At 42.9% G+C, this 26,262-nt stretch overlaps 1 protein-coding gene across 1 annotated transcript in view; it reads right to left on the reverse strand.

Annotated features, from left to right (window-relative positions):
* Positions 1-26,262, reverse strand: part of PDE11A (phosphodiesterase 11A) — a 430,189-nt gene that overhangs the window by 124,470 nt on the left and 279,457 nt on the right. Inside the window, exon 10 of the mRNA XM_005900797.2 lies at positions 21,478-21,528. Within this exon, the coding sequence (XP_005900859.1) occupies positions 21,478-21,528 (51 nt within the window). The remainder of the gene's footprint in view (positions 1-21,477; positions 21,529-26,262) is intronic.

Consider the following 26,262-nt stretch of genomic DNA (forward strand, 5'->3'; position numbering starts at 1 on the left):
TAACTTTATTTCGTTGAGTATTCACCGGAACACTTTTTGTAGATATGTGGCACATATTACTATCCCATGGAATGGTGTTCTGTGAGATACTAAATTGGGAACCAACCTAGATCTTTTCATTCCTAGCTCCATCATAGAATGAACTGAGAGTTTTAAAACATACCAATACTAGCCCCATTTTTTTCTCCAAACCGTCTGGGGGTGATGCTTACACATTGGTATTGTTTTTAAGAGCTCTGGTGCCTAGGTGAGTTTAATGTCCATCCAGGACACTCACTCTGACCTAGGCCTGCCACTTAGGCCACCCCTGCTGCTCAATTACCTCCTTTCCAGTACACAGAGCTCCAGTAAGTGAGAGAGAAAAAGAGCCTTCCAAAGCTCTGGTGTGTCGGAGAAGGCCTTATTTGGGATACATCTGAATTATAATTGCTCCTGAAGCTTTAGCCCACGTGTTGATGATGTGCTGGCTTTTCAGGACCGCTCCTAAAGGAAATCAACCCTGAATATTCATTGGAAGGACTGATGCTGAAGCTGAAGCTCCAATACTCTGGCCACCTGATGCAAAGACCCTGATTCTGGGAAAGACAGAGGGTAGGAGGAAACGGGGGTTACAGAGGATGAGATGGTTGGATGGCATCACCGACTCAATGGACATGAGTTTGAGCAAATTCTAGGAGATGGTGAAGCACAGGGAAGCCTGACGTGCTGAAGTCCATGGGATCAGAGTCAGACTGAGCAACTGAACAAGACACATACACTCAAATAATTAAAAGAAGATTGAAATGCTTTACAATTTTCCAAGGCTTATCATTTGTGAAACTCACACAGATTCATAGATTTTGTGTCATTTGTTAATTCATCAGTTCAGTCATCAATTTACTGTTTCAGTCACTCAAGAAATATTTATTGAGCACCTACTATGTGCCAGGCACCGTGTGAGGCACTGAAGATACAGCAACTTTCAAGTAGCTTGCTGCTGCTGCTGCTGCTAAGTCACTTCAGTCATGTCCGACTCTGTGAGACCCCATAGATGGCAGCCCACCAGGCTCCCCTGTTCCTGGGATTCTCCAGGCAAGAACACTGGAGTGGGTTGCCATTTCCTTCTCCAATGCATGAAAGTAAAAAGTGAAAGGGAAGTTGCTCAGTCGTGTCCGACTCTTAGTGACCCCATGGACTGCAGCCCACCAGGCTCCTCCGTCCATGGGACTTTCCAGGCAAGAGTACTGGAGTGGGGTGCCATTGCCTTCTCTGTCAAGTAGCTTAGAGTCCAGCTAAGGCAAATCTGTATTATCTTTATACCCATAAAAAATACACAGAAATGACACTCACGTACTAATTTATTAATATGAGTCTACAAAATTAATAGGCATGTAATAGTATTGGATCTACTATTAATACATTGCTTGTGTTAGTCGTTAAGTTGTGTCTGACTCTTTGTGACCCCATGAACTGTAGCCAGACAGGCTCTTCTGTCCATAGGATTCTCCAGGCAAGAATATGGAATGGGTTGCCATTTCCTTCTCCAGGGGATCTTCCTGACTCAGGAATTGAACCCAGTTCTCCTACATTGCAGGCAGATTCTTTAACATCTGAGCCACCAGGGAAGCCCAGTTAATACTGGGCTTGTTAATTGTAATCACTATCGACTGTGTTAATTTCCAACCTGAATGACTCTCAGAAAGAGCAGACAGCACCTTCCCTCCATCTGGCTGTTCTAAGCCAGCCAAGAGTGGCTGCTTAGGGCAGCGGGCAGGGAAGAGTTACGCTGAGCAAGTTTCCACTTCCCACTGCCTGCTCTGCATTCTGCCAGTCCTTAACCCGTGACAAGATATGCACGCATTCCTGGCATCGAAGCCTTTAGAGTTTAGCTGTGTTTAATCACTAAGAGTGTAGGCCCGTCCGTCATACAGCCTGAAGTGAAGGGAGGCTGGGACCTCAGCGAGAACTGGGCGTTGTCAGTTGACTCATTAATTTTTTTTCCTTGTCTACAAGGTTTACAGCGAGTTCTTTTCGGAGCTTTGATTTGCTCTTCAGTTCTCTAATTGCTTTGATTTCACCTATGCATGCAGTCAATATTAATTTGCTGTCCCATAGTCACAACAAAAGAGCAGAAACAAAGAGAAAATCCTGTCTTCCTGTGTGGTTTGCACAGGACCATGTGAAGGAGAAACTGGAGGAGGTTGGGGTGGCCAGATAGCTTGCTGTTCAGGGCCCAGGTCACCTTGATTTGTTCCTTGGCTCTCTCCTTGATTCTTCTCTGGGTGGGGAGTTGGGTGGGTGAGGGGAGAGGTAGCCTGAAGAGGAGGTAGAACTTTCTAAGAGCAAAATAATTCACAAGCTCAGATATTGGTAAAGTAACCTAAGGGATCTATATCGCATTTAGAATACCCACTAGAGATGGCATCTCACCTCTAGCAGAGAGAGGCTAATTGTTTCCATAGCAAAAAGCCTGCATTTATTTCTCACGGAGGCTCCAAGTTCAGCAGACTTCCTTTGATCAGGCAGATAACACTGGGGCCAAGGTTGATCTTTTACATCCTTATGACCCTGCAGATGAAAACTGTGTGCCTCATGACAGTGTTATTCTTTAACATTGGATTTTTATTTGCTGGGGCTGGGGAGGACAAAAGCATCATGCTTTGTATTGATAAACGATCACATTTGTCACCGAGAGGCTCGGGTATTCAGATATCCAGCCTCCCCACCTTCCCACTGCCTCATCTTGTTCTTCACAGCTGAAGTCCATCTGGATTGTCCTCTTTCCTAGCTGACAGGGAGAGAGCCAATGAAATGCCTTTTCCTGTTGCTGGGTGACTGCGAATATTTTGAAAACATGTCCCGTAAATGCAGCAGCTTAACAGCCTGCCATTGGCTGGTTGAGCATTCTGTGCATGGTGACGCATGAGGCTGACATGAGTGACAGGTGGGAACAGCTATGCAAATATATCACTGGCCTGATGTTCCACTGGAGAGGAAAACTATTTCAAGGCTGAGTGACAACTATAACATACCCCGTGGAAGAAAAATAAATCTCCCTGAGTCTACATTTAGGCATCTGAAGAACAGTTACGGGAAAAAAGAAAGAAAAAAACCCTCAAGGTTGTCTTACCCTCAATATCCTGCTTTTCATGGTCTGATTAGCAGATCTACCTAGAAATATATGTGCATTTCTCCGTATCTTTTGTAGTTGTGTGTTGATACATTTTAAAATCCAGACTTGTTTATTCAGGGAAATAATTTAAACACTGTCAGGAGGCCTTTAAAATTCTTCTTTGTCTCCTGGTCTCCAGCGCCCCTTCCTTCACCTTCCTTCCCTGACCTTCAAGTCCAAATATCCTGCCGCCACAGGATGTGGTCAGTGTGGGGATCAGCATGGACTGCATTTTATCCCTCTCTGTCCACTTAAAATATTTGCATCCTGGTGGGAGGACAAGCAAAGTCTTGTCTAAACAGCTTTGGGATTCTCTTTGCTGCCAGAGAGCTGTTTGGATACAAATAACTGCTTTTGCTAACACCGGGTTAACTATTCATACACAAACCTGCCAAAGAGCCTCTAGGAAAGAACGTCCTTCTACTAATTGAATTCTAATGAGGCCAGGAAGTAGATTAGGAATTGAACTATTTTACTGTGAGTTTCAAACATCAGACATAGGGATGTTAGACTTTGATCTGATTAATCCTTCAGTAGGTCTTAATTAGTTCACGAAAAAACTATTCCGGAAGGTATCTGTGGATTATTGGTGGATCCCGTTGAAGGGGACTTTTTTGGTTATAGTATACATCAGAGCCTCCAGTGTCCATGTGCAATAGAAAGACGCTGTTATGCTATGACCAGATTCTGAAGCAGTTGTTAAAGAGGCATTCCTGGGCCAATTCAATTGGCACATATCTAGAAGTTATATTTATTTGCCTTATCAGATTTGGGTGAGTTTGAGAGCTAAATCAGGGTGACCATCAGTGGGATTAGCTGTGGATACAGAAATGCTTTGAGGACATAATTTATTATTTTTTAATAACGCGATTTAGACAAAGTCTCTTGAGAAACCACTTCAGCAGGTAGGTCACTGGCAAGGGTCACCCAGTGTCTACAAACTGAATTGTGAGCACCTCCCCTTTGTATCAGGGAATCTGAGAGTGCCATCCAGATACACTCCCCTGTGAAGGACAGCCGCAACACTCTCCACCCAGTACTGTTCTCTCCGGGGCACTGGTCCTTCTTCCACTCACACCACGTTTGCATCTGGGACCTGACATGTTCTTCAGTGACCATGCCCTGGCATGGTTGATTGGTCCCGGGATGGGCACTTGGCCCAAACCAGACCAAGTGGAAAAGTTCCCTAACGTTCTCCAAACTGGAACTTGGTAACCGTTCTTTCTCGAGGGGGCTGCTAAAAGATGAGAAACTTAGGCCCTGATAGAAGCCATGGTGACTCCTTTATAAGGCAAAGCCAGGCTGCAGTCAGCACAATCAAGGGCTCAATGCTGCAGTGATGTGGTCTGCCCATTTGGCTCGAGGACACATCCAGGTGCTTGCTGCCGCCCATTCCAGGAGTGGTCAGTTGGCTTCTCGAGTCCAATCTCAGGGGCAGATCTTCATATACTCTTGTTTGGGGCTTCCCGGGTGGCTCAGTGATAAAGAATGTGCCTGAGAAGGCAGGAAGATGCAAGAGATGCAGGTTCCATCCCTGGGTCGGGAAGATTCCCTGGAGGAGGGCATGGCAGTATTCTTGCCTGGAGAATCCCATGCACAGAGGAGCCTGGCGGCTATGGCCCACAGGACTGCAAAGAATTGGTTGCAGCTGAGCACACATGCACACACATACTCCCATTTGTAATGTTTCCCGGGAGGAACTCTGAGCTTACATATAGAGGAGTATTTACCTGGGACCTCACACCCTAGGCAATCCTGCCTCCTCCTGAGAGAACTACTGTGCAGGCTCTCCCTGCACAAATCTCCAGTGAAGGAGATGCTGAGTGCTGCCCAGCAAGCCCAGAGATATCCCCAAAAATATGACATGTGGACCTTTGGTGTTTAGCGGGGGTTATCAAAATAACCAGCCTCTTCTCTCACACATAACTTCTCAGAGAACCAAAGGAAAGCTATTTTTAAGGAGGTCATGGATGATTTGAAAGATGTTTCAGGCAGGAGTATAAATTTCTCCATGGTTTTAAAGGGAGACAGATTCCCATGATTTTTCATTTTGGAGCAACAAACTCACAGAAAGCCTCCCCTCTTGTCTTTCTTTTTGGAGTTCTAGGGCTTTCCTCTGGACAGTGAGGGGAAGTATACAAAGTGTCCTCCCTTAGGATCCAGCTTCAGGGCTGCACAGAGTTGTTTGACAAACGTAAGCCCAGGGGTGAGGATGGCCACCTGTTGCTGCAGAAACCATCACCGAGCTTGGTTTTCATAGAACTCCCTTCCACCTCTGGAAAGGCCTAAGATGAATTACAGCGTATGTGAGGAAAATAAACCCAGAGAGAGAGGAATGGGATCATTCAGCACGAGATATGTTTGGGATTTACCCTTTGAGGGGAAAACTGCTTTTAGATCTCACAGACCTCTCCCTTGAAGTTGCTTTTTCAGAATGCTGAAGGCAGAGAAAGAGCACTCGCTGAAACAGTAGGGCCGGGTAACCTCACAGACTATGTAAGCTTAAAAACCAACCAACCGATCCAAACAGCCGCATCAGAGACTATTGAAATTTGAACTCGTCTATTAAGGAACTAAGCCACGGTTACAGAAAGGTTCATAATCTGACCATAAGGACAGGGTCAAGCCAGGATCAGAAAAACCGAAAACAAACGGGGCTCCACATCATTTTGAAAGGGAATATAACAGATTCAGCGTGACAACTTATACCTTGTTTTTTTTTTTTTTATCTGTACGCTATAATTAATTGGGCATTTCTCTGTACCCCAGTTTCATCATCTAGAAAATATGAAAAATAATAGTTGGGTTTTCTGAGGATTAAATGAGCTCCTATAGGTAAGGACCTGGCACATGGTAGAACATTCATGAAACCTTTGTTGTTTTCCAGGCGACCGTCACACGGAGGGGACTGCACAGGTGCTGAGCAGGGGAGTCGAGGGAAAGGAAACCAGCAGTGAGAAGCCAGGCCCCCCAAACTGGCAGTGAGCTGTCTCTCCCTCAGCTGCCCAATCCATAAATAGGATACGGCCACTAAGGCCTGTTTAAAGGCTCTGTTAACATTCAATGAAATAAGAGCTATGAAAGCACTTGGAATCAGCAAGAATGCTACAGCTATAATAGCACTGCTTTGAGCGAACAGCAATATTTAGAAGTATAAAATGATTGGCATCAGGTTATCCTACAGTAAGCCTAGAAAATGTATTCTAAAGTCCATCCACCTGGAGATGCTTAACAGCAGAATAGTATATAAGCCTTTTATTCCAGGATAGGTTGAAGAGAGCCTGCCCTTTGGTAAGTTCTCACCAGCCCTTCTCACCCTTTGTCCTTTCATGGTTGTATGGATTTGATTACAGTGAATCTAAAGAAGTAGCCGTAGGCATCACCGTGCCACCTTCGAGGGCCAACTAGGAAGCCAGCTGCACGGTTCCCCACCTGGGGGAATGAGGCAAAATCTGTCTTGACTTTGGACCCCATCCACAATATGATCTCACAGAAAGGATTCTAGAGTTTTCTCTGTTATAGTGTGACTGACCAATTTTCAATTTTTATTAAAATTCTTCCTTGTTCACACCCTAAGTCCTTTTAATCCCAACCAAACGTTTGAGGCCCTGGATGAACACATCAGCCTGTATTACATGACAGTCGGAGAACAGTCTCTGTGGCTATTCTTGTTCATAATGCCAAGTTTAATCTCTTGGTGTTCTGTATAGAAGTGTCTAATACAAAGACAGCAAAATCCTGCACTGCTGCTGCTGCTTCTGTAAGTCGCTTCAGTCGTGTCCGACTCCGTGCAACCCCATAGATGGCAGCCCACCAGGCTCCCCCGTCCCTGGGATTCTCCAGGCAAGAACACTGGAGTGGGTTGCCATTTCCTTCTCCAGTGCATGGAAGTGAAAAGTGAAAGTGAAGTTGCTCAGTTGTGCCCGACTCTCAGCGACTCCATAGACTGAAGCCTACCAGGCTCCTCCATCCATGGGATTTTCCAGGCAAGAGTACTGGAGTGGGGTGCCATTGCCTTCTCCAAAAAGCCTGCACAGATACTGCGTTATTGACTACGGGGTTTCCGAGGTGGTATCTGTATGAACTCCATGAATTGCTTCTAGGGAGACAATAAGGACCAGAAATAGATTCACTATTTCACCACCGAGCAGCATTCCTAGGAAGGAGAGTGAGGAAAAGGTCCATCGGGTCTGGTCATGAAAGGGCTGCATCTGAGGGGACAGAGCACAGTCCCACAGATGAGGTTCAAGCCCTGTCACGGGCAGCGCTACATGCAACAGTAAAGATAATTAGTGGAGCGTCTGAGACCTGACTCCCTGAGACCCACTGCACCCCCTCGCCATCCACACCACCTCACTGTCAGCTCCCAGACCCTCCCCTGCCACCCCCTGGCTGGGACAGAGCCCGCGGCCAGCTTGGACCAGGCTTTGTCACTAAGGCTGAACTGAGATTCTTCCCAGTTCTTTGGCCTCGCGCCTGGGCAAATGAATAAGCTGCCTGTGTCACTAACATATTCCAGGTCATGCACACACACAAACATTATTATATCTTGGAATTACTTTTAAATTACTGTCTTTTGGGTTTTAACCATTTTCCTAGAAAGGCAGCTCAGCAAATCCTTGCGTGGAGCAAGGATGGCACCCAGTGGCCAAAGTGTTTCATCTCAGATCTTGTTTTCTTGAAGATTTTTCTGTGGGTTTTTCTCTTTGGGAACAATGAAAGCCACAGGATCTTATTTCTAGAGCCAGAGTTGAAGCTCCAAATCACCTATCTGTTTTAAGCTGAAGTACACTCAAACACACACACATACACAAACACACATACACACACACACAAGTTGGGGCAGTATACAGAGATTAATTCAGAATAACTTCTAAAAAGCCTCAAAGATTTACCATCAATGTCTTGGGTTAAAGTCACCATAGTGCACATATGCAGATCACTTCCCGTGATGTCCCTAATGTCGTACATCACCCTAGGAAATACCATACAAATATCAACCCAGCCTCACATTCTTTACTTCATATCTTCCCCAAATAGTCTCTAGCCCATGAGTTCTCATGCCTTAAACATAAGACTTTATCTCCTGACAAGTGCTTTATCATTAAACTGATGTTTGCAATCTCATATCCCTGTTATCTTTCTTATAAGGTACTTGGCAGGCCTGGAGAGCACAGGATAATAAAGTGGGTCTGCTCTTTTTTCCTTTGAGCTTTCCAGATGTCGAGAGATTTCTATACAGCTAGATAACCAATCAGACTGTAAAGAAGACAAGCAAGATGTCAGAATAATGGATCATACACCCTCTTGCTGAGAATGATGCAATATCTTCATAACGTTTGCTATTTCCAATTTCCTTAGGTTTCTAAGCAGTGTGAAACCCTAGGGCAAGAAGTCACATGGATGGCACAGCCACAATACAGAGAGGCTTCTAATAAAATAGTTAATAACAAAATATATTGATTGCCCAAAGAATACCATGAAAAGGCTCTTTTTAAATGCCTAAATTCAGCCAAAAAAATTCTTTTTTTCTCAGACATCATCCACCATTCATGCTTGCTTGGTTCCCAGGCTGTTGAAATGCCCCCAAAGTTCCAAGATAGAAGTTAAATCAAGAGAAGTGACTTCAACATAAAATTCCATGATATTGTTTACATTTTCCTATTCAGCTACTTAAAAAGAAGAACTGTCTTCAAAACCAAAACAAAACACCGGAGGGAAAAAATCAAAGCCAAGTACATGCATTGTTCTCTCTGGTGCTTTGGTGCTTGTTGTCTCACATGTAAAATGCAGCTGTAAGAAAGCAGCCCTCACCAAGAGCTTATGAGACTCATATGAGAGAAAAGGCTTTTATACACTGATAAGTCATTACTTAAGATATTACTACTTAAACATTTATAGGTGGCACCAGTGTAAGTGTTTATACTGATGAGACTGAGATTCTTGTCTTACCTAAAATAATCACTTATCCTCTGCACAAGTATTATTGTATACTATGCGTGCGTGCTAAGTCACTTTAGTCGTGTGCAACTCTTTGCGACCCTATAGACTGTAGCCTACCAGGTTCCTCTGTCCATGGAATTCTCCAGGCAAGAATATTGGAGTGAGTTGCCATTTCCTCCTCCAGAGCATCTTCCCAGCCCAGGGATTGAACCCGCGTCTCCTGTGTCTCCTGCATTGGCAGACAAATCCTTTACCGCCAGTGCCACCTGTGGTATGATGTGCTGTGTTTAGTCACCCAGTCACTCTGCCTCTTTGTGACTCCATGGACTATAGTGTGCCAGGGTCCTCTGTCCATGGGATTCTCTAGGCAAGAGTACTGGAATGGGTTGCCATGCCCTCCCTCCAGGGGATCTTCCTGACCCAGGGATCAAACCCATGTCTTCTGTGGCTCCTGTATTGCAGGCAGATTCTTTACTGCAAAGCCACTGTGGAAGCCCCAACTGTATACTATATTACCATTCAAATGTTAACAGAGCCATGGTGGGCTTAGGAAATCACTTATAATATATAATTACATCAAGTTGAGCCAAGTCTTCTACCAAATACTCACATTTTTAAATAGAGCTCATATTTAAAACTTTGGGTATTTAGAAATTCTAAGGACCCCAAAATGTTTTGTCCATTTTATGTTGTTTTGCGTTTTATTTTCCCTTTCCCTGCTAGATATAAGTTTTACAAGCTTGTAAAGTGGTAGCATGTTGTGGCTGGAGATCACTTTGTTTTTCAGATTGGAAATCTGAGGCCTGGAAATTTCAAATGAGCCAAGAGGTCTAGGGGCTGCTTTGTCTGCTTCCACGTTTGCTCCTTCTTATTTAACTGTGTCTGCAGCCTTATAAAGATGGTCTTAAAAGGGGAGCTCCAGCTACTAAGACTGTAGAAAACCCTTAAACCAGACAGTGTGTCCTGACTTCGTGTTTCAGACGGTGCCTTGGAACCAACACAATCATGATTTGTACATGCTTGTAAGATTTTGAATTGATCCATTTTCAACTGAGAGAAAACATACAGAATTATCAAAGTGGTACATAATTTCAAAAATAGGTAGAAGGGACAGAAGATAGAACCACACAAGTTAAAGAGAATTAGAAATCTCAAGATTCAAGAAAATAATAGTTTTAAAGAATTTAGTCAGCAGAGTAGTGGTAATGGGACATATGAATGAAGAATCTCACTTCAGCAATTTCTATAATATTAAATTGCTGAATTAACCAAGAATTAATGGCAAAGGACGTTTGCTCTGCTATAGACAAGGGAAGGACAGATATTGTCATTACTGAATACTCAAAGAGAACATCTTAAACAAAGACAAAGAATCCCTTTATTTTCATATACTTAACGCTTCATGGGAAACCCAGGAAATTAAAAATCAAGAACTTGAAACAAGGGGCTGAGAGGATTTGCAGCATTCTCATTGTCACAGAGCCCTGCTTCAGAATTCTACTCACATGTTGTAACTTCCTCTGCCATCAGAATTGCAAATAAATCAATGAATTGGTCACTTGGTAGCGATTTCTTCAGCACCAGGAGCAAGGCTTGGCTTTAGGTGATTTAAGGGTTACAAAAATGAATTAGACAAGGGTATTCTCCCCTAAAAATTCTCCTAGTTTAGCCAGATGACAGGTGCACGAAGATTTATATCACACGGTAGACATGATAAGTATGATGAAAGAATGAGCAGATCACTTTTGCCTGAAGGACAGTAAGAACAACTTCATGGGGGAGGGCAATTGAGCAGGATCAGATGGATTGTAGAGGCTTTAAGTATGCAGACAGAGGAATGGGGATGGGAACAAAGATAGGGAAGGGCAGAGTATGGACTGGAAACATCAACTAGAACTCCTGTGAAGGGTGGGTAAGTGGGAGCATGAGAAACAGACTGGAAAAGTGAACTGGAGGTTAGAGCTCAGAGCACTTTTAATGCCCATTTAAAGAAATTTGAAGTGATGGACTCTAAAGACTTAGAGAGGATGCTAAGCTTTGTGAGAAGGAAACTGGCACCAGCAGAAGAGTGCTGCTGATCTGGCAGCCGTGTACAGGACACATCTGGGGGTGCAGCAGGGAGCCCGGACAGGAGAGCGCTGCGTAGTCAACGTCTGCGTGGGAGAGAAGGAGGATGTGAACTACAGTGACTGCAAGGATGATCAGAGATGTTCCAAGTCAGAATGGAGGGAACAGCGCATGCAAGCGGGGGGCATGAGGTAACTGTACAATCACACCCACAGCGGGCTTCTGAAGAGGAGGATGAGGGAGGCACAACAGTCAGGAGTCCACAGTTTCTGGGTAAAGTGAAGAAACCCTTGTGATGGCTAAGCCCCGCCCATATCATTGAAGTGTGCCCGTGCTTAGTCAGTCAGTCATATCTGACTCTTTGTGACCCTTCAGACTGTATCCCACCAGGCTCCTCTATCCATGGAATTCTCCAGGCAAGAATGGTGGAGCAGGTAGCCATTCCCTTCTCCGGGGATCTTCCTGACCCGGGGATTGAACCCGGGTCTCCTGCATTGCAGGCAGATTCTTTAATGTCTGAGCCTCCAGGGAAGCCCCTTCTCCTGCATTGGCAGGCAGATTCTTTATCCTCTGAGCCATCGAGGAAGCCCGTCACTGAAGTGAGGGGCTATCAGTTTAGTTCCCATTCCATCTCTGTAGTTGCTGATGGCTCTAACTAGAGCAAACCAGAAAGAAGGGAGAGTGATCCAGGCCTAGAGGCCCCAGTGTTCTGGAAGCTTATGATCCCTTTGGCCTTTACAGTTTCCTTCACTGTTTGGGGCTCTAACTGGGCCTTCCTGTTGCCCTCCAAGCTGTCTTCTCTGGACTGGCAGGGCTGTCACTGCTCTGAAACGAAAACTGAACTGCCTTTGATTACATTCTCTCAGGCTCAGACTCCCTGGGTCTTCAAGTAAAGAATGCAGTTGAACCCACTGTGTGAACGATAGGTGGAGGAGAGAAGATGGGAGAATCTTCTCCCAGGAAAAGCAGATGCTCACAGTGTCCTCTGGGAGACAGTTTTCAAATGGAAAGAAATGACAGACAGTGGCTATTTAAGGTGATCTGAGAGGAGGTCAGGGTCACCACAGGATGTTCTTGACCAGGTGGGTCCTTGCAGAGCCCTCCGTGCAGAGCTGCTTAGTTCAGCAGGACAAAAGGTCAGCCTGGACCTGCAGCCCTGCCTTCCCTTCCATCACCTCCCTCCCCCAATATTTTCAATACCCAAGAGTGACAAAGTATAGCCATCTTTTCTCTGATGTGGCATTGAGTTAAGACACAGTTCATAAAGAGAACCCCTTATGAACACGCAGACATCTAAACACAAGGCACCCACATATTTATGGTCCTGTCCTAAGCAGCGAGGCCGTTGGCTCAGGCTGCTGCCATAGGAGCGGGATGTGCCCTTTAAGACGCTGACTCAGCCGTGTCCCCCACAGTCAATTTCCTGCTGAAGGTTCAATAACTTTCACTGATGATGAAAAAAGAAAATCTCAGATATTAAACTTGGCATAAATACTATTTAAAGTCAAAACAACCTGCCTTGATTCAAGAGGCTGGGGGCTCAGAGAAGAGACAGAATAGGTTAGGTGTAGGATAATACCCAAATTCCATTCATAATGCTGTGTGGTCATCTATAAACAAGCTTAGAAATTAGCTGGAGTGAACTGGAAGGTCATTGCTATTGAGATTTCCCAAGGTAGCATTCCAGGAAAGGCTGTGAGGGCTGAGAGTAGAGAAACAAGAAAGAGCTCTTCTTCTCTCCCTGGCACCCTGAGTTCCAGGGGTTACCCCTGAGTCATGGAGGTGCCTCTGAGGGAGTAGCCAGCCTGTGGAAGAGGAGCTGGAAGGTGCTCCCTACTGATTGGGGTGGGGGACATGTGTCCCAGACCCTCCCCCTACTCTCCCCTCCTCAGGAATCGCCGCATCACCTGGCATTGGGTAAATGTCAAGGTTCTAGGCCCTCTCTGCACGGTGCATTTGCCCTCTGCAACAAGTGGCTGCAAGACTTGGGCTTTTCCACCCAAGTAAGTTGGAAAGGTAATGGCCAGCACATGTCCTGCCTTCCTGTAACTAGAAAAAGGTGCGCCCTCTGGAGGCTCAATTCCTAAACAGCATCCCATGCACCTGGCCAGGCAGGTGGGGTCAGTCCCAATTATTGACTTTGTGCAGGCAGGGCTCCACCGGTGGCTCAGCGGTAAAGCATCTGCCAGCCAACCAGGAGATGAAAGTTCAGTCCCTGAGATGGGATGATCCCCCGGAGAAGGAAATGGCAACCCACTCCAGTTTTCTCGCCTGGGAAATCCCATGGACAGGCTACAGTCTGCCTGGTAGGCTACAGTCCATGAGGTTGCAAAGAGTCAGACACGACTGGGCAACTGATCATGTGCATTGCACAAGCAGGGACTCTTGCTCAAGGCCCATGACATACACATCTACCTGCATGGCAGGAAGGACAGTTCTGAGGGCGGAAATGTCTTATTATAACATCAGACTATTTCATGCATCCAACGTATCTCCTGAAACTTGACTACTTAAAAAACAAAAGAAGAGGCTAGCACAGCCCTTCTCTTTGCCCAGCCAGGCCCATGCCATTCTTTTCACAGAGGAAACCATATTTTTGATGTAGCCATTCCTATTTTTGTAGGTAAAGTCCACAGGGTGTACCTATTCTCGGTACTTTATTTTACCAGGATATTAATCTGTGGCCTAGACAATAACATTGAAAACTTACAATATGCAAGAGGTAGTCCAAACCCAAATACTCAGTGTGAGTTATTGGTGTTTAATTACTGAGGCAGTTAAACAGGGCTGTAAACGAGTTCAGCTTTGATTGCAGCCATAACCCTTGCAGTTTGGAATTGAAAGAAGGGATGATAGAAGGTGGCAATATAACATGAGGATGACCATGAGTTGATTTTAATTGGTAAACTGGCATATATAGTGATAAGTATTTGGTCTGTCTGCTGCATCGGAATCCTAGGAAAGTGCATAGAATTATGGGAGCATATAATTGGTGTACTAAACTCATTTTCTTATGTTATCACAGCTGGCATCTTCAGGTTATTAAAAGCCTTTAAACCAGTCCTCTTCAAAGAGACCTCATTGTCAGTATGGTCTTTATACAGTATTCCTCTTTACACAGAGCAGAACAGAAGTACACAGGCACTAGAATCTGCACAGATTTTTCTGGATGCATCTTTCTTATTTCAAGTTCAAGAAAGATCAGTAATGTTCATGATAATAAAAACCATTCTTTAGATCTTGGTTTCCTCATTCAATGCATAGGGTGACCAACCCATAAGTGATAAATTAGTATTATAACCTGAATCAGACTCTTAAAAACTCATTAGTTCAAGAAAGTTCTGTAAACTTTTTGTGCACAGGTGGCCCTACAGAAAGGACTGTTTCCCAAGGTATAAATGATGTATCAGAAAGACAAAAAATGGGCTTAGGTTCTGACATTGTTGGATGAGCAATTATATGTTGTTTCACCTACTTATTTTGGTTAGACAATCTAGGGGCACTTCTAGAAAGGTTTTCACACTTTAACCCACCCCCCGCCCACTACCACACACCCCTCAAGGAGGCTTTTCCCTACAGGAGAAATAGGATTAAGAAAACAAAACAGAAATGAAAGCACTGCCCCCCACTTTATGGTATTCTAGAATAGGGAGAGAAATCTCCAACATGGAAGAGTATGAAATCAGAAGATAAGATGCAAGGAAAAGTAATGTGGTACCAGCCTAGCATGAATGATTACTGAAGATTCACTACAGATTTATCATATAGAAAATCTGTGTTGCTTTAGGCCATATCACCTAGGAGTACAGATAACAATGAATTGAAAGTGATTAATGGTATGTATCCAGCGGATGTTGGCAATTTGATCTCTGGTTCCTCTGCCTTTTCTAAAACCAGCTTAAACATCTGGAAGTTCACGGTTCACATATTGCTGAAGCCTGGCTTGGAGAATTTTGAGCATTACTTTACTAGCATGTGATAAGTGCAATTGTGTAGTAGTTTGAACATTCTTTGGTATTGCCTTTCTTTGGGATTGGAATGAAAACTGACCTTTGCCAGTCCTGTGGCCACTGCTGAGTTTTCCAAATTTGCTGGCATATTGAGTGTAGCACTTTCACAGCATCATCTTTCAGGATTTGAAATAGCTCAACTGGAATTCCATCACCTCCACTAGCTTTGTTCATAATGATGCTTTCTAAGGCCCACTTGACTTCACATTCCAGGATGTCTGGCTCTAGGTGAGTGATCACACCATCGTGATTATCTTGGTTGTGAAGATCTTTTTTGTACAGTTCTTCTGTGTATTCTTGCCACCTCTTCTTAATATCTTCTACTTCTGTTAGGTCCATACCAGTTCTGTCCTTTATCGAGCCCATCTTTGCATGAAATGTTCCCTTGGTATCTCTAATTTTCTTGAAGAGATCTCTAGTCTGTCCCATTCTGTTGTTTTCCTCTATTTCTTTGCACTGATCACTGAGGAAGGCTTCTTGCTATTCTTTGGAACTCTGCATTCAGATGCTTATATCTTTCCTTTTCTCCTTTGCTTTTCACTTCTCTTCTTTTCACAGCTATTTGTAAGGCCTCCCCAGACAGCCGTTTTGCTTTTTTGCATTTCTTTTCCATGGGGATGGTCTTGATCCCTGTCTCCTGTACAATGTCACGAACCTCTGTCCATAGTTCATCAGGCACTCTATCTGTCAGAACTAGTCCCTTAAATCTTTTCTCACTTCCACTATAATCATAAGGAATTTGATTTAGGTCATACCTGAATGGTCTAGTTCCCTACTTTCTTCAATTTAAGTCTGAATTTGGCAATAACGAGTTCATGATCTGAGCCACAATCAGCTCCTAGTCTTGTTTTTGCTGACTGTACAGAGCTTCTCCATCTTTGGCTGCAAAGAATATAATCAATCTGATTTCAGTATTGACCATCTGGTGATGTCCATGTGTAGAGTCTTCTCTTGTGTTGTTGGAAGAGGGTGTTTGCTATGACCAGTGCATTCTCTTGGCAAAACTCTATTAGCCTTTGCCCTGCTTCATTCCATACTCCAAGGCCAAATTTGCCTGTTACCCCAGGTGTTTCTTGACTTCCTACTTTTGTATTCCAGTCCCCTATAATGAAGAGGACATCTTTTTTGGGTTTAGTTCTAAAAGGTCTTGTAGGTCTTCATAGAACTGTTCAACTTCAGCTTCTTCAGCATTACTGGTTGGGGCATAGGCTTGGATTACTGTGATATAGAATGGTTTTCCTTGGAAACGAACAGAGATCATCCTGTCATTTTTGAGATTGCATCCAAGTACTGCATTTCAGACTCTTTTGTTGACCATGAGGGCTACTCCATTTCTTCTAAGGGATTCCTGCCCACAGTAGTAGATATAATGGTCATCTGAATTAAATTCAGCCATTCCAGTCCATCTTAGTTCGCTGATTCCTAGAATGTCAATGTTCACTCTTGCCATCTCCTGTTTGACCACTTCCGATTTGCCTTGATTTATGGACCTGACATTCCAGGTTCCTATGCAATACTGCTCTTTACAGCATCGGACCTTGCTTCTATCACCAGTCACATCCACAACTGGGTATTGTTTTTGCTTTGGCTCCATCCCTTCATTCTTTCTGGAGTTTATTTCCCATTGATCTCCAGTAGCATATTGGGCACCTACTGACCTACCGATCAAATTGCCAACATCTGCTGGATCATCAAAAAAGCAAGAGAGTTCCAGAAAAACATCTATTTCTGCTTTATTGACTATGCCATAGCCTTTGACTGTGTGGATCACAATAAACTGTGGGAAATTCTGAAAGAGATGGGAATACCAGACCACCTGACCTGCCTCTTGAGAAACCTATATGCAGGTCAGGAAGCAACAGTTAGAACTGGACATGGAACAACAGACTGGTTCCAAATAGGAAAAGGAGTATGTCAAGGCTGTATATTGTCACCCTGCTTATTTAACTTATATGCAGAGTACATCATGAAAAACGCTGGGCTGGAAGAAGCACAAGTGGAATCAAGATTGCCGGGAGAAATATCAATAACCTCAGATATGCAGATGATACCACCCTTATGGCAGAAAGTGAAGAGGAACTAAAAAGCCTCTTGACAAAAGTAAAAGAGGAGAGTGAAAAAGTTGGCTTAAAGCTCAACATTCAGAAAACTAAGATCATGGCTTCTGGTCCCATCACTTCATATTAAATAGATGGGGAAACAGTGGAAACTGTGTCAGACTTTATTTTTCTGGGCTCCAAAATCACTGCAGATGGTGACTGCAGCCATGAAATTAAAAGATGCTTACTCCTTGGAAGGAAAGTTATGAGCAACCTAGACAGCATATTAAAAAGAAGAGACATTACTTTGCCAACAAAGGTCTGTCTAGTCAAGGCTATGGTTTTTCCAGTGGTCATGTATGGATGTGAGAGTTGGACTCTGAGGAAGGCTGAGCACTGAAGAATTGATGCTTTTGAACTGTGGTGTTGGAGAAGACTCTTGAGAGTCCCTTGGACTGCAAGGAAGTCCAACCAGTCCATTCTAAAGAAGAACAGTCCTGGATGTTCTTTGGAAGGACTGATGCTAAAGCTGAAACTCCAATACTTTGGCCACCTCATGAGAAGAGTTGTCTTATTAGAAAAGACCCTGATGCTTGGAGGAATTGGGGGCAGGAGGAGAAAGGGATGACAGAGGATGAGATGGCTGGATGGCATCACTGACTTGATGGACGTGAGTTGAGTGACCTCTGGGAGTTGGTGATGGACAGGGAGGCCTGGCGTGCTGCGATTCATGGGGTTTCAAAGAGTCGGACACGACTGAGCGACTGAACTGAACTGAACTGACTGAATGGTATGTATCATACCCTCCAGGATTTTGGGCTCTCCATCTCTCAAGGTTCTTGTCCTTAAGATGTGACCACTCAGTCTGCAGTGAGTCCCTCAGCCTCTGCTGGTCATATTGGTAGGGAGGTGCCTTGCCTCTGGTCATAGTAATGCTTCCTTCTATTGGGCTGCTGTATCCTGTTGTGTGCTACTGACACTCTGGAATCCCTGTGCTCTTGGGGGCATTTAATTCACTGAAACTATATTAAGTCCATGCCTTTTGTGTCCACTCACGTCCTTAGCTGAGAACATGAATTCATGGTAGGCTGGAGTAAGGGACAAATCCAAGAGGCAGACTCCATTGCTGAACTTGGAATTCTCCAGACACTGAAGCCCATGGCCTCAACTCCCAATAGGAAGAAGTTTTTACTCAGAGGACTCTCATGTAAACAGACCACATCTCACTGGTCTTTAAGACATGTCTGAATCCCAGATGTGGTGAATCGTAGGCTGCAACTGGAGTCTGATCTGAGTATTTGACCTCCAGATCTTTTTAGCAGTCAATGATGAAACCATTTTCTCCCCAAATTCTGACCTAATCTCTGAATCACTGATCACTAGCTTGGTCCCAACTGGGTATAACACAACACTTTGAAACTCAGCCATTCTTCCACTTATGAAATCTCATAGATAACTCTGATTCTACATTTCAAAATTTCTCCTTTCTCTCCCTCCCTTTCTCTATAAATATACATATATATATATATATATATATATATATATATAGACAGAGAGAGCCTGGCGAGATATAGTTCATAGGGTTGCAAAGAGTTGGACATGACTGAAGCGACTTAGCACGCAGCTCTGTTGAAAAAAGTATGGTAGTAGCCAAGGTTATAATATTTTTAATATATGCATAATTTATTTGTAAGACAAAGCACTTATTCACTGTTACTTAGCTACAATGTTAGGAAACTGCCATTGCACATACTCTAGTGTGAAATTTCAGTAAATACTTTTCTATGTGCAGGATTATTTTAAGCCCACTACATTTACATGTTATTGCTGCAATTATAAGATATCAGCTACCAATTATGATAATGTTTTATTTACTTTATATTTCAAGAAAAAAAGCCACTAAGTTAAAATTATCTACTATATCTCAATTACATTCTAATAAAATATTCACTAATATCTTACAGGATAAAAATCTGGAATAAATCAGTTTAGTTAATAATCTTGATCATTTTAAGATGAAATAATGCTTTTTTCCCTCAAATTTAAATACTTCATATTTTTAGTATGTTTGTGAGCTAAAAATAAAGAAGCACAGCAAATTCCAAGACGATGTGTTTTCCTTATTCTAAGGAAAGAGTTAAGCCTGAGCATAGAGCAGGACTTTTAGAAAGCAGACAGCTATTGATTTTGGCTGCTTCAGTACTGCACATGTCACATCACATAGCTCTTGCCATCATATTTAGTCCATTATGAGCTTTGCTATTTTCCTCCCTGCCTGCCCCTTCCATCTTTCAGCAATGATGATAATTATAAAATAGTAAAAGTATAAAACATAAAACAGTAAAATATTTATATGGAATGTCTACATAACTCAATGTGATTAAAAAAGCCTTAATATTTTTGATGGGCATGCTTATAAAATATAAATATATATAAAAATATATAAAATATAACATAGCTGACTCCTTTTTATACAGAAACTAACACAACACTGTAAAGCAATTGCACTTCAATAATAAAGAAAAAACAACAAAATCTATAAAAGTAAATATAAAAATAAATAAAGATAATTATATATCACCATATTTTTTAACCTTTTCTTAATGAATAACTGTTTTGAGTTATAGAACACGAAAGATTTTGGGGTTGATTTAGTCATTCAATCATTCATTCATCCATTTGACAAGTATTTATTGAGTGCTACTATGTTCCAAGAATGGTGAACAGCAGTAGAGATAGAACAGAGAACAAAGTATATAAAAAGCCCTGCCCTGCTGCTGCTCACGTATGTGGGATGTTGATCTCCACAGCAAACAGACCCTGACTGCTGTGGTTTTGATTGCCCTGTCTTCTCCTCTGTTCTCTGCTGTCATCTCACTGGCACCGTGGCTTTCTTGATCTGGGTCATCATGGCAGGTCTTTTCCTAAGAATCTCTCCAAGCCAATGAGAAACCATGTCTCTGGATGGAGTCCAAGCAATTCACCTCTGTTTGCTGCCCACATGCAGCTCCCTGACTTTCCTAGCAGTTCCCTCATCCCTGCTGTGAGTTTAGGGTCTTCCCTTGTTTTCTTTTTTTAAGTAGTGTGACTGAACCCTAATGATCTGATTCAATCATGAGGCCCAAAGGTCTCCAGGCCATTTTTTCCTGGGAAGACAAAATGCATTCACATTCAAATGATATGCTCAAGAGTAACCACCATCAAGTGTTACTACAAATACATATTCTTTCTTATGATTGTAGTAACTTAGCTGATAATTCTCTGAAGTGAAGTGAAGTGAAAGTTGCTCAGCTGTGTCCGATTCTTTGTGACCCCATGGACTAGAGTCCATGGAATTCTCCAGGCCAGAATACTGGAGTGGGTAGCCTTTCCCTTCTCCAGGGCATCTTTCCAACCCAGGGATTGAACCCAGGTCTTCCGCATTGCAGGCGGATTCTTTACCAGCTGAGCCACAAGGGAAGCCCGAGAATTCTCTGAACCTCCACAAAAATCTGAAAAAGACAGACACCTAAAGTTCCCAAAGGAGGGAAAATCAGGTTGCCCATACTCCCTGTTTTGACCACTCAGAAGTGCAGGGAGAGGAGCAAGAATCCTGACCTGCCTTGAAGGGAAGGAGGGTGACTAAGGGGAAAGGAATGTCTGAGACTCATGTCAGAGCTGGAAGGGGGTCTTGCTGGGTGGCAGTGTAGCACAGTGGTTAGGGGACTCCAGTTGTAAGGCCAGATTGCTTGACTGTACCTCTTACAATCGTTTGACATTGGCCTGTCTGCTCAATATCTTTGTGCTTCAGTCTGCTCATCTGTAAAAGAGTACCTACTTCATAGGAGTATGAGACAGATTAATACAGATAGAATGCTTTGTATTGTACCTGGTCCATAGTAAGCAGCTGGTAAATGGTAGCTACTAATCTCTTTACTTCTTTTTACAGATGAAGAAATATACCCTAAGATTTTAAGTGAACAGAAAGAGGTAAGACAAATGCCAAAATCAGGCATCCTGATTCTCATCATATTACACAGATTTCTTTTTTCTGATATCCTGCATACTTAAAAAAGGAAAGAAAAAAATACTGAATCATTTAAATGATTAGGAAGGGGCCATTCAGTTATACATAAATTCCTTTTCCCCTCTAAAACTGAAATATGCAAATGGGCCTTACCCAGTTCTATTTCCCCAGCATCCAGAGGGCAGGACTAGTTTAGAGGCAAGATACAAAGGGTCCAAAAGCCCCGGGAAGTTTAACTTTATGCACTATTTGCTTCCTTACCTTAAACTTGTCAACTTCAGCTTTTGAACATGTTGCATGATAAGATAGCACCTGGTTCAGAAAAAAAGGAAAAAAAAAAAACCACTTCAATAACTAAACATGACTTAATTTTCTGAAATTCTCCTGGCACAAAACTAAACTTTGTTCAAGTACACCACCTTGACGTAATAGTGGGTGCTAATGTATGATGAGCAATTCCCAGTAACCATCTGTGATACAGATTATCTTCTGTGCAACTACAGAGAAATCTATTACAATGAGGAATGGAATGACAGTCCACGTTAAAGGCTACGTATTTTATACCAGGATATTTTTATAAGTAGTTATTTTACCCAAGGGACATGATGTGGCTCAAGACAACAGTTCCCAAGGTGTGAATATTTCTCCCATGAAACGCTTTGAAATGCAAATAAATTAAAAGGTATATGTATGTGTGCACACGTATATATGTGCATATTTGTGTGTGTGTGTCTATGTGTGTGTCCTGTGGCAGACACTGTAATTTGCTGACTCAACTTCCATGTCTGGTCTATTCTTATTTGCCTGCTTTTGTTCTCTAGGAAAGATATATTGTTATTCCCAATCATCTGCAATTTTCTTTTCAATTGGCCTCACCCTGTTGCATGTGGGATCTTAGTTTCCTGACCAGGAATTGAACCCATGTCCCCTGCACTGGAAGGCAGATTCCTAACTGCTGGACTATAAGGGAAGTCCCCTGCAATGTTTTTTGTAAGAGGATGATATGTACCTGTTTCATGGACATCAGCTTTAGTATATGATTTATTTTAGTCAATGGATGGTGGAGGAAAGTGATGATGCTACCTTTGAGAACAGCCTTTAAGAGCCATCATGTGGTTCTGCCATGCTCTCTTCCCTCCACCACAGGACGGGCATGGCCCTGAGAGGTGCTGCCCCTCTCAGCCTGGGTCTCCAGGTGAAGAAGATGCATGGAGCTGAGCCATAGCCAACACACTGCTGATTCTGTGTCACATGAGCAAGAAATCAGCTTTTGTGCTTTATCATCGCATCATAACTTACTGATAGAGTTTGAAAATCAAAAACCCAATTGGCAGGCTCCCTGCCACTAGGGGTTATCATGTTGGGTGGCCGTGTGACATTCCTCTGATTGATGAAATATATGTGGGAGTGTTGGGTCTGCCTGTATCCTTTCTTTGTTTTCCCTGGAAAACAGCTGTAAGGCCTAGACATTCAGCAAAATCTGTCATCTATGAGGTTATGGCCATAAGCGTGAATAGATGCCTTGTTACAGATCTAGAGCAGAAAGGGAAAGAGAAATGAAGCTGACCCTGGTCTGCCCTGTTCCAGACTTATTGTTCTGTAGAACAAATAAACTCACATTTCCATGAGTCAGTACTGGATGTTTTGAGGCAAATGCACACACTCACGCACACACAAACACAATGTGTGTGTGTGCATACACAAGCACATTATACATATGCTACCAGTTTCATCCTTAATCTGTACAAATATCAAATAAATCTGAGAAAGTTTAAATCCCTCTTCAACTACAGCTTTCTTAGTGCATACTTTGCTCTGAAAAGTAAAGTAATACATTTCTTCTGAAACGGACAGTCTCTGGTTGGTGAGCAGGGATGTATCATCAGCTAGTAAGAGTACCTTGTTCATGAGGAGCAGGCCCTTTGGTAAACTGCAGTCTAGGAGGAGGCAACATTGTCCCCTCAAAGAATCCCTAGAAGGGCAACAAGCCAGCAAAGCAGATTCCACAGGACAAGAGATCCTTGCACCCTGCTATAGAATGCTCTGATTTTATCCTTCCAAGCAGTTTCTGCTGTTTGGTCCTAAAGGGTTTCCTGGAATGCATCAGGAAGGTGATCATGTGTCATTGCTCCAGGCACCCTCAGGACTGCTTTACACACAGAGCACAGCACTGAGAACCTAGTAACATCTGTACCCCCTTCATGTATACCAGCGTTGCAGCTACCATGCAACCCTGACCAGACAGAAATGCACAACAGTGACCTTGCTTAGCTCCTAGCTGCTTACTGTAGTAAAGCCTCTGATCAAATGTGACCACCTCACTCTTCCTATCGAGCGTCTGCAGAGGCTGTGGGGACACTCAGGACTTTCCCTCATCACCTGTGGTCAGGGATCACATCCATTTACTCCTCAAACTGCATCAGCTTTGGTTGTTCCCTCATAATTTCACTGAAACAGCTTGTATCAAGGTTTTCGATTTCTTGCTATCAAATCCAAATCTCTCTGGACAGATCTGCAAATGTATTTCGCAGCAACATTGAATGCAGGTGATTGCTCTGGCCGTTTTTGAAGAGGGTCTTCTTGACACCACACTATTTTGGTTGTCATACCACATTCCTGTCTGTTCTTTCTCTGTGTTCTCTTTTAGCCTGCCTCCTCTATTTGAACTCTAAATGGAGACATTTACTCAGTCTCTTCTTCAGTGATGTCACACATGCTCATGACCTTATATACCATTTATAGGTTGACAACTTTCAAATTTAGCCCTAATCTCTCATTGAGTTTCAAATCCACATAACCTGCTGTTTACATTGTTAACTTCCAACTTGGCTGACTCAGTAGCATCTCAAATTTAACATGCTTAAACATGCCCACTGATTTTCCCATCTTTAGTAGACAGAACGATGCTCCTTGTCCCCTCATGATGTCCACATCCCAGTCCCTGAAATGTGCACATATTTATGTTACATGGCAAGGGGGAATTTAGGTGCCAGTGGATTTAAGGATGCTCATCAGCTAACCTGTAGATAGGAAGATGATCCTGGATTATCTAGGTGAACATAATACAGTCACAGGAATCTTTATAAGTCAAAGAAGAAAGCAGGAGAGTCAGAATCAGTGATGTGACACGAGAAATATCGACGCTCCATTGCTAACTCTAAAGACGGAAGGGAGACATGAGCCCACAAATGCAGGAAGCCTCTAGAAACTAGAAAAGGCAGGGAAACAGACTGTCCCCCAGAGCCTCCCCTAGAAGAAACACAGCCTACTCACACTTTGATTTTAGCTCAAGGAGAGCCATTTCAGACTTCTGACCTCTAGAACTTCAAGATAATAAAGTTCTGTCTGTTGTTTTAATCCACAAAGTTTGTGCTAACTTGTTACAGGAGCCATGGGAAATGGATGTCACTGATCTGTTTTTCTCCTAGTCTTCCCAGCAACATGATGGAACTTCATCCAATCAATTATTTAAAGTAGAAAAACCTGAGGGTGATCCTTGATTTTTTTTTTCCCCCTTCCTCTTTCCCTCACATTGAATCCAGCAGAACAACATGTCATTTCCAGTCCCGTATCCTGACTCTTTCCAGTTTCACCACCACCTACCCAGGTCCAGTCCACCATCCTCTCCTAGCTGGGCCCTGACAATCATCGTTCTACCCTGACCCCTTCTGATCTCTTTGGCATACATCAGCCAGAGTGGTACCTAAGAAATATAAATCAGATCTTGCCATCCTCCAGCCGAAAACTCATCAGTCATCAGTGACTGTGGTTACACTTAGAATAACATCGCGATGTGGCCCCTGGCGCCCTCTCAAATCACACTGCATGCCCTGCACTCTCTTCTATATATTCTCTGGACATGCTCACCTCCTTTAGGGTTTTCTATACACCAAGCTCTTTTCCATCTTAGAGCCTTATTTGCCCTTATCTCCTGGTTTATATTTTCATCCTTCTGAAATTAGGTTAAACGTTACCTCTTCAATGAGGTCTTCAGTCTGTGCCTTGAGAAACCAGCTCACTCACCGTTACTCTCTGTGTTCACAGGCTGTTTCTTTCACATCACTTATCACAGCTGGAGTTATGTGTCAGCTTGTTCGTCCCCTGCCTCCCCCTCTAGACTGCAAGCACCATGAAGGCAAGGATCAAATCTTGTCCCTAGAAGAATGCCTGATACTTAGTTGGCACTCAGCAAATATTGAATGAATCATGCAACAGAAAATAATCTTCAAAGAAAAGAATCTATTTCTCATATGCTTCTCTGCTTGTATTATTAGTGACCTTAATTTATGTCTTTTCCTCAACAAAATCATAGTATGTCTTAAAGCATAAACTGAACAGTGTAGGTGGGGTTGCCAGTTTTAACAAATAAAAATACAGGACACCCCATATAATTTGAATTTCAGATAAATCACTAATATCTGCACTATTTGAGACATAGTTATACTGAGAATATTATTTGTTGTTGATCTAAAGTTCAAATTTAACTGGGAATCTTTCTGTTTTCACCCAGTAACCTTACTTCTCCTCTCTCAAAATTAAAAAGGCTGGAAACAAGTATGGAAAACTTTAAGCCACATTCCAAAATTTTTCATGCTCCTCACTCAAGCCCTCCCAGTGACTTTTCCTTCCCAGTATTTTATCTGGCAAACCTACCAAATATCTCAAGTCTAGAGTATTTTCAGCAAAGTCAAATAACCTCACTAATCTAAGATCTGAGACTAATCTATGGATGCCATCGAAGGAAATATAATCAGATCAAAGTAATTCCTGATTATTTATAGCATAACCAATATTCCAAAGAGAATCACTGTATGTGTGTGTGCACATGGGGATGTGACCACAAGGCACGGCTGATGACTAAAAATAATGCAAGTTTCTGTGGTGGAGAATAAAAAAACAAGTTAAAGAATTTATTTTTTAAGCTACTATTGTTGCTAAACCCTTATGGATAAGTTAAGATTTCCTCCATGTTTCTAGAGCACATTAACTTTAAAAGAGTCCCTTAAGCTATATATTTCATACCAAGGAGTTAGAGATACTATTTAT

The sequence above is a fragment of the Bos mutus genome, chromosome 2 (genome assembly GCF_027580195.1).
Source record: "Bos mutus isolate GX-2022 chromosome 2, NWIPB_WYAK_1.1, whole genome shotgun sequence".
Classification (NCBI taxonomy): Eukaryota; Metazoa; Chordata; class Mammalia; order Artiodactyla; family Bovidae; genus Bos; species Bos mutus.